Below are 9389 nucleotides of genomic sequence, written 5' to 3' on the forward strand. Positions count from 1 at the left end.
GTATACACATGTATGGCTATCATTAACACTAATTTGCCAACTGTCTGGCACACTTTCACATGTGAAAACTTTCTTAGATAATTCGTTCACTTTGCAATCAGCCTAAGCACTATAATACAGGTAAGTTGTGTGTGCGGAGTACAATGGTGGGAGCAGAAAGAGTGAGAAGTAGAGGAGGCCGAGGAAGAGGACGTGGAGGTGAAGAAGTAGGACGAAGAGGACGACAAGGACAAGGAGGAGCAAGAGGAAGACGAGGAGGGGGCAGAGGAAGCATGTTCACTGCAGACCACGTAACCCATATAGTCATTATGGCGATTGCAAATAATCCTATACTTGGAAATAAACACTTGTGTTTGTTTTGATGTGTTTGACCAAACACCAGTACTTGAAGTTTGGATCCCTCCATGCTTATGGATCTATGACAGAAGTATGAGCTCAAACTGACATAGCCTACCTTGTGCACAGGGAAGGCAAACGCCAGATGTGTTTTGTATTCATACCATCCGTGTGCAGTTGGCGCATTGTGTGCTTAGTAGATGATGGCTTGTGTGTACTGTTTGATACGGAAACACCATTTTTACGAAGGTGTGAAGAGTTAATCTAGCTGTGTTTGCTTTTGCAAGAGAACTACAATGTTTTGATGATTGGGTGACAGGTTTTCTTATTTGTGTGAAGAGTTTTGCAAAATTAGCCAATAGTTACAAAAAATGTGCTTAAGCAATCAGAAAAAACTGTAAAATACAGTGGAAAGCTGTCTCCATCAAAACTGAGACCTTTCCACTGCCTGACAGTTTAGACACATGCAGAGGAGTGTGTGTGTGTGTGTGTGTGTGTGTGTGTGTGTGTGTGTGTGTGTGTGTGTGTGTGTGTTTGTTGAAATTCAGAATCAGCTGACTGCCTCATCCTCAAGGGCTCAGCAGGTCACTCTTGGCTTTACTTCAGCTCCTTTTTTGGCTTTTGGCGCTCGTCCTTGTTGTGATTCATTTTGTCCAGCCTTCATGGGCCAGCAGCTTGCCTGCCTCAGAGGACAACCCCCCCCCCAAAAGAAAACCCAACCACAAGCCAAACAAAGTGATGCAATACTTTTTGCAGGGAACATCATGTGAGGGGATGAGTTGCAGACACAGGGTTTCAATAGTGGAGAGATACTCAGACTCTCCAGTAAAGTAAAAGTACCAATAAAGTTTAGTTAATATGCAGCAATCTCTAAAAAGCTTTCTACCTTTGGAGTTGCTGGAGATACAGCCAATTTACTTTGTGTATGGAGTTTAATCCATTTGTTTGCAGCCTATAGAAGTCAGGCCTCCTGCAAAGGGTATATAAGATAAGTCTGGGGGGTCATGAGACCATTGTTTGTGAATGAAAGAAGCAAAACAAAGCTGTGGCCTCCTCAGTGGAGCTGTAAACAGGTAATCAGCATCTGTGATAAGGAGCAAAAACAAGTGTTTTTGTCCTGTCATGGTTTTTTCGTGGGGGCTGGAAACCCCTGACAAACATTTTAATTGAGCTACATAAAATCTCAGTGCTAAAAACATAGCTAAAACTGTAATATATATGCAATGCAGTACAGTAAAAAAGTTTCCCCATTGTTGTAGTTATGTTTATGTATTGTAGCACAGAATGGAAATACTCAGGTCACATAGTTAATGGACCACTTACACAAGAAATATGTCAAATACAATAGAAGAAAATGTGGCAAAAACTACCATACTGTGCATGTGATTGAAACAAAATGTAAATTTGAATACTCTTGACAATACATATCTAATCTATTCAGCGTACAATAAAATGTAATAAATATTCTCCTTAAAATTATTAAACTACCTACCTTGAATTCTTCTTTATCATTCATTCTTCATATTTTTTTAAAATAATTTTTAAAATATTCTGTACAAATAAAGAGATACTTTTCTTCTTATTATAATAATTTAATATTCTACTTGTGGATTTTCTGTTGTTATTATTATATTTTCAATCAATAAAGATTTATTTATGTTTTTGTTAATTATTATATTGAATTAAAATCTATTAAGTGGTCATATAATAATTAGTTGCTTCAAATTTTATTTTATTTTATGTAGACGTTCTGCGGAGCTTCTTGCACATAGGCCGTAATGTAAACCCCGTGGCCGCCAGTTTCCAATGGAAGGAAAAACAGGATTGGTTAATATTTCAAATTGCAGACTAAACCGGCCACAGGATTGGTCAATTTCCTTCGCTCACTCGCACACAAAAAAAAAGAAAGGAAAAGGCGGGACCGAGTCCAGCCCATCAATGGGCGGCCTCAGTTATTCGTCCGTAGTAAAAATGACGTTTTGTCTTCATTGACGAGGGACGGACCAATTACGTAGCTATTCTGGAAGAGGCGTGGACTTCTGACATTCTTTAGTAGCCGGTCCTTCCTTACCGGCATTCAGTATTGTCCCGGACAGGGCAGACGCAACTTTGTGATATTTATTTATTTATTGAAGTTTTAATTTACCAAAGATGCTCGGCCTGTGCCTTTACGTCCCCGTGTCTAACTCGGACCCGATTGAAGTGGAATATTTCGAGTCTAACGGACTTCCATCTGAGTTGAAGTCTCTTTTTAACAAACTCAGCGTGTTCCTGCCGTCCCAAGAGTTTTCAGCCTACCAACGATGGCGAAAGGTAGGAAATAAGTTAACTAACACAGTCAGAATAACCTAGTTCGTAACATTGATTAGTCTGAGCGCCACAAATCCGTTCACTCCGGCGACCGGAAAGATTAGCGCGCAGTAGTAAAAGCCTTACGACTAGGCCGCAAAAAAGACCGGTTTCGAGAAAATTCACGAGAAGATTCCGGGCATTTTTGCTGCAACTTTAACGTAACATCTGTATTTAACCTAAATGACATTGAAAAGTAATCAATATTTGTTGATTTAAGCCTGTTACTGCAAACTTTAAAACTTAACCGAGCCGGTTCGGGCTGAAAAAGACTGCCATTCAGCTTACATGGGGAAAATCCACCCTAAAAAGGAATTCCGGCCATGCGCTTACACTGAAAGAGGGCAGCTAGAAGCCGGTATCATTCGCTATATGTAACTGAGAAAAAGTAAATCGTGTGCATAAGTACAAAAGTTGTTTAATTAGCTGTTCCCGTTTCTAGGTCATGCGTTTCTCCCTGATGTCCTTGAGGTCTTTTACTACTCTGAAACTGATGGTTTTGGGGCAGGCAGATCCCATATAGCTATGACTCGTGGTGCATCTGTAATCCTAGGAATGCTGACCCACCACTGACTTTTCATGTTTTAATTTCACGATTTCATAACAATGTGATTGTTTTAAATGCATCTGTCAACACAAATTAAATTATTGGGAAGAAAAGGTTTAGAAACCACTCTAAAAAAAATCTGTCATTATTTCAAGTTTTAAAAGGTGCCCAGTGCCTTATCCAGTACATTTTATCTATGGGCCTTTTTGGGGGGTTAAGAGGCTGGGGCTCATTAGGATTTGCTCATAATTGTGTTTTTAAACGTGTTTTAATCAAGGTTATGCAAAGACTTAAAGTCTGCAGCAGTTTGTCTTTGGCATCTCAGGCTTCATGAACTGGCACAAAATGGCCCTTTTAGCTGTGCTTTAAGTCACACTGATGCACTCCTGCAGGGAGTAGGGTGCAAGCTGCAAATATCTGCAGTTTGGGTATCGGGTTCAGTCATATGCCTACAGGCGGTCTGGGCAGCAGGTCAGGCGGTATCAGTCAATGATAGCAGTATATCCCGGTCTTATTTTAGCCCTGCAAGTTTCAACCTAGACATGGATTAAAGCAGTTGGCTGGGTCAGCCTGCAGTTGAGGGTGAAGATGGACAAGGGTGTTATTACCTAATACCCTAATAGGCCCAGGAGAAATAGATGTCATTCAAGAAAGCCAAGAGGCTTGTGGCCTGGCAAATGGTCATAGCTGCCCTTTGGGTAATAAAAATCAAGCTGAGGGGACACCTTTAATGCGCCAGTGGGTCTCCAGGGCTGGTTTATGGTCACTTGTCTAATCATTTGGGAGGCATCAGTTACAAGGTACATTTCAAACTTGCTGTACTTGTTTCATAAGACATTGTTAAACTCTCAGGGGAGATGACTACTGCATACCATTGCTAAATGTCACCTTCTACTCCTCCATGAAGCTGACTCACTGGATTGGAATCAGTAAATCAGATTATTCAAATTCTGCCGTCTTGTCTGACTCTGGTTTTATTTCTTCTTCACAGAAAACATTAAAAAGGGAAGAAAACAACTCGGACGGACAGCTGGACTTTGAGGAGTTTGTTCACTATCTACAAGACTACGAGAAAGACCTGAAGCTTGTGGTGAAGAGTCTCGACAGGAAGAATGCAGGTATGTGGCAGGAGATAGAGTCATGCTCTTTGTTTCACACGAAACTCCTCGAGTGGTTTCGAATTTCACTTTGTGTCATTTCTGCAGCTTTAAGTGTGAAGGACGCATTTTCTCACAACGTGTCTTTGCTTCCTTTTAAAGGCCGCGTTGACCCTAAAGAGTTCATGCAGTCGCTCCGTGACCTTGGTGTGCATATTTCTCTGCAACATGCGGAGAAAGTCCTTAAGAGGTAAAAAAAATATATATATATATATATATATATATACATATATACATACATACACACACATATATACACACACACACATATATACACACACACACATATATACACACACACACATATATACACACACACACATATATACACACACACACACATATACACATATATATGTGTGTGTATATATCTTTTTAATCTTTGGGATTTTAGATTTTGATTTATTTATTTATTTTTAAGGAAACAATGTCTCATCATTTTATACATTTATTTATTTTAAAGCATGGATAAGAACGGCATGATAACAATCGGCAGTAAAGACTGGAGCAAGTATGCCATGGTGGAGAAGACGGAGAACATTCCTGAGATCATCCTTTACTGGAAACACTCCACGGTTAGTACTTCACACTGAAACCAAAAGTTTTGCCCAAAAAAGGGAACAAATCTGCTGCTTTGACCTTCAGAGCCTAAAACTAGAGACAAATCATTAATGTGCCAAAATTAACTTTATTAAAGAGAAGTAGAAAATTCTGCTCTTGCATAACCTTTCACATGTCCTACTTTTAGCTATTCTTGGTTGATAACTTTATCATCATATGCGATAACAATAACATAGCAAAGGCAAAAGTTCTTACACCCTCCTGTTGAGTGGGTCAATTAAAGAGCAAATTCCCAGAAAGGCCATGAGCACAAACCATGCGTCAGCAATTAAGCTCTTAGGCCATGAAAGGAATTGGGCTCTTTCCTGCAGGATTATGTTGGAAGGATTTGTCTCGGTGCTGTTATGTAAAGGAGAGCAGCAGCAGCGGTCAGAGCAGGTGCAGACTGGAGATGTAATATAGCACAGCTCCCGGAGGAACACATTCTGATCTCAGGGGCAGAACAAGTTATTTTAGAGCTAATGAGACTAGCAGACTCGCCTGGCGGCACAAGCCGGCCTCAGGCTGAGCAGAGATGTAAAGTGCTGGATCATTTCAGACTGCAGAAAGTCAGGTCAGATGTCAACCTGCACAGTTTTATCTCCATAAGAGTCCCAGAGAGAGAATAAGAAGGCAAAATGCTTGAGGTTTGTTTTGTTTTTTCTTTTAAAGGGGGGAAAGCTAGAGGTTTTAAACAGATCCCTGACCTATATTCTCAACATGTCTTCCTTTGAAAACAATCCCCGTGTTCTGACATTTGCTGTGCTGGTGGGGGGATGCTTACACATTTAACCTGCAGTCACACATGAGCTCACCATCATGTGGCCCACATGAGAGAAATGTTCAGATGTTAACACAAAGGATTTTTACCACATGTTGGTTAAGAATAGAAGCTTGACACAAAATGGGTCCTGTTCCAAAATGTTCAAGAGTGGTCCATGTGAAACTAACCTCCACTCTGTCCTTTGTAATCTCTTCATGTATGTTTCCATAATGAGAGTAATTTCTGTTAGTTGCCGAGACAAAATGACTAAAACCTCTACTAGGGGTTTTTTGCTCTCTATATCTGACCATTCCTGTAATCTTCTGATCAGATATTCGATGTTGGAGAGAATCTCATGGTCCCCGATGACTTCACCATTGAGGAGAAGCAGACTGGGATGTGGTGGAGACATCTGGTCGCAGGTGGAGGAGCAGGAGCAGTTTCGAGGACCTGCACTGCCCCCCTGGATCGACTCAAAGTCACGATGCAGGTAAGATCGACTTGGACCTCTTAATACACTTGAAGCAGCTGTTGATCAAGTGCAGGCACATGATGGGCCTGTGAAGAGGAAGTTGTGGAAATTTCTCCGCTTGTGGGTCTTATGACTAAAGCTGTCGGGCATTTAAAGTGTCCGCTGATGCATGACATGTTAAACGTTACTGAGATTTTAGCTCTGAGTATTTGTGACCATTATGGTTTGAAATTGCTCAAGCGCCCGTCACCTAACGCTCACAAGCAAGTTAACGTTTAACAGTGTGTAACGGCAAGGGGCCAGAGTCCAGGCAATGACCAATGACTGCTCTCAAACCGCTGTCACACCCTTGGCTTCATAGTACTCGCGTCATCCAAGCTCAAACTACCCATACTAAATGTGTCATCATCCCCATGGTGTGCGTCAGGAGACTTTGTCCTATTGATTAGATATTCACCCAGTTGGCTTAGATTTGGTTAAAAACATGATGACCCACATGGCACCATGCCCAAGTCATCCCATAATTAGTGTAGTAGTTTAATCAAATACAATATTCTTCCTCCCCCAGGTTTACGGATCCCGAACCAACAACATGTGCATCATGAGCGGACTCATGCAGATGATCAAAGAAGGTGGTACGAGGTCCTTGTGGCGAGGAAATGGTGTGAATATCCTCAAAATTGCCCCCGAGTCGGCCCTCAAGTTCATGGCTTACGAGCAGGTATGATGGATTTATCAAGGGACGGGTTTAATGGACGAGGCACAGTGTTCTTGATGTCATTTGCTAATCTGTTCTTTCTCAACTTGCTTCTCCAGATTAAGCGTTTAATCGGCAGTGATAAGAAAGCTCTGAGCATCCTGGAGCGGTTTGTTGCAGGATCTTTGGCAGGAGTGATTGCCCAGAGCACAATCTACCCCATGGAGGTGATTATCTCTTTAATTAGATCTATCCTGTAGCGTTGTGATGCCTCTGTCGCGACTGTACAGTCAAAGCTGACGTTATCTGTACTGAATCTGTTCCAGGTGCTTAAAACCCGTCTCGCTCTGAGGAAGACCGGCCAGTATGCTGGTATCACTGACTGCGCCAAGCAGATCTTCAGAAGAGAAGGCCTCGGCGCGTTTTACAAAGGATACGTCCCCAACATGCTGGGCATCGTGCCCTATGCGGGCATTGACCTCGCAGTGTACGAGGTGAGCAGTCACAAGCATACATTGTTTGGAAATCCCCAGAACTCCTACAAAATAAAATTCAAACTGAGACTGTAGATTGACCTTTTTGTTTTCTCTCCATAGACGCTAAAAAACACCTACCTCCAGCAGTACGGCACCAACAGCACAGACCCCGGTGTGTTCGTCCTGCTGGCCTGCGGCACAGTGTCCAGTACCTGCGGTCAGCTCGCCAGTTACCCCCTGGCTCTGGTCCGAACCCGCATGCAAGCACAAGGTGAGGCCTCAATACTGACCTGTTACTCCATCAGTAGCAGACGGTTTTATACATTTAGTAACTTAAAAATAACTGGATAGTAACTGTATTTGAACACAAGTCTAAGCTTGTCCATTTTTAACCCTTTCAGCTGCAGTAGATGGCGGCCAACAGCAGGTGACCATGTCCAGCCTCTTCAGGCAGATCCTGCAGAACGAGGGGCCCACTGGGCTTTACAGAGGCCTGGCCCCCAACTTCCTTAAAGTCATCCCTGCCGTCAGCATCAGCTATGTTGTGTACGAGCACCTGAAGACACAGCTGGGAGTGACCTCAAGATAAGGCTCCCTAGTCCCCCACCCCTCACCCTCCCAAGGCTCATGCTAGGAATCCCCCCGGGGGCTTTCAGGCCCCTCCAGAGGTTCGCGGAGCCATTTCATTCTGTGAATGTCAGCTGATGAAAGACTAGAAAGGACACGACGAGGTGGAGGTTATGGACTCTGTGAGCTCAGGATGTCGTGACTGCTGCTATTACCTTTAAAGAGAAGCTGAACGGTGACTGTATGAGAAGCAAGGACCAAATATTTTTGCTCTTCTCTTGAGTGAATCTTGGTGGATAAAGCATTAAAATGCACGGAGTGAAATGATTGTCCCAGACGGGAAGATTTTTGCACACAGTTTGAATTTCTCTCCACCCCTGAATGAATGACTGAGTGACTGACTGACCGGAGTATTTATTACCACCCGTCCTGTATTTATTGTTTTATTTAGAAAGGGAAGTAAATCTTGAGCCAAAATGTGCAACTACATAAATCAGCCTTAATGTTGATAACTACGTGTAGTTGTCTGAAATGGTGAAAACGGGGCGGGAAAAGAAACTTTGCTGATGCAATGAGATCGTTGATGTGTTTAGTCGCCCTAATTCTTGTTTAATTGAATGTTACTTAATGTTCACCTCAGGTTAAAGGGCTGCTTTTTTTTTTTTTTTTCTTCTTTTTTTTCTTTCTTCATTTTAAAGAAGAGCATGTGTATTTAGAAAGTGAAAAGACAGACGGCATAATGCACTTTAATTAAAGCTAGTAAGCCTCTAAATGATGTTGTCAATGCTGACTTAGTGTTTTAATGGACCATTTTCGATGCAAATAAATGGAAATTATAAATCTGTCTCATTTCTCTTTTTTTCTTTTCCCCTGAAATTCACACACTGAAGCTCAAAAAGGCTGAGGGGTACACTTCAGCTCCAAACAGCAAACTCCTCCAGACTGAGAAGTTTGGTAGTCTTACATATTTGTGGTGTTTGGAGGGTTTTCCTAATGCAGATCGTGCATGTGATGAAAACAGAAGTGGAACCTCAGCAGACAGGCTTCTTATTTTTAAACTGCACATGCCTGGGTGGTGCATCTGTAATATCCAAAAGTGGATCTTTTCATTGCTTCCAAAACAAGAATTGAGTGATTACGTGGTATATAAATGCACACAATGGCTACGATCAGCAACATTTATAGAGTGAAGTGACCCTGAAGTGTCTGGCAGATGTGATAACTGCATGGTTCCAGACAACTAGTCCAAAATATTACCTCCTACCTCCCTTTTCCCAATCACTTTTCCTTGAACTCATTTGTCAGTTTTTCTTGGGAAGGTTTGTGAAAGTATCTGGAATCACAAGCTTTCCTTTCACAAACAGTTCAGTTATATAGGAAACATTGAAGCTCTTTTTCTTTTTAGAGATTTTAACTAGCTCTGAT

General features: G+C 41.9%; 1 protein-coding gene across 1 annotated transcript; it reads left to right on the forward strand.

Moving 5' to 3' along the window:
* Positions 1–2364: 2364 nt before the first annotated feature.
* slc25a25a (solute carrier family 25 member 25a) lies at positions 2365–8808 on the forward strand. The gene is made up of 10 exons (XM_082553385.1): positions 2365–2649; positions 4224–4350; positions 4492–4579; positions 4853–4964; positions 6084–6242; positions 6793–6945; positions 7041–7148; positions 7248–7415; positions 7518–7668; positions 7799–8808. Exons 1-10 carry the CDS (start codon positions 2488–2490, stop codon positions 7984–7986), a joined length of 1416 nt encoding a protein of 471 aa, XP_082409511.1. The 5' UTR covers positions 2365–2487; the 3' UTR covers positions 7987–8808.
* The last annotated feature ends 581 nt before the right edge of the window (positions 8809–9389 follow it).

This window comes from Aulonocara stuartgranti (genome assembly GCF_965226115.1).
Source record: "Aulonocara stuartgranti genome assembly, chromosome: 12".
Lineage (NCBI taxonomy): Eukaryota > Metazoa > Chordata > Actinopteri > Cichliformes > Cichlidae > Aulonocara > Aulonocara stuartgranti.

Coding starts and splice junctions, on each gene's coding strand:
- slc25a25a (XM_082553385.1), top strand. CDS start 2,488: ATGCTCGGCCTGTGCCTTTACGTCCCCGTGTCTAACTCGGACCCGATT. Junction 4,965..6,083: donor TTTACTGGAAACACTCCACG/GTTAGTACTTCA, acceptor TCTTCTGATCAG/ATATTCGATGTTGGAGAGAA. Junction 6,946..7,040: donor AGTTCATGGCTTACGAGCAG/GTATGATGGATT, acceptor TTGCTTCTCCAG/ATTAAGCGTTTAATCGGCAG.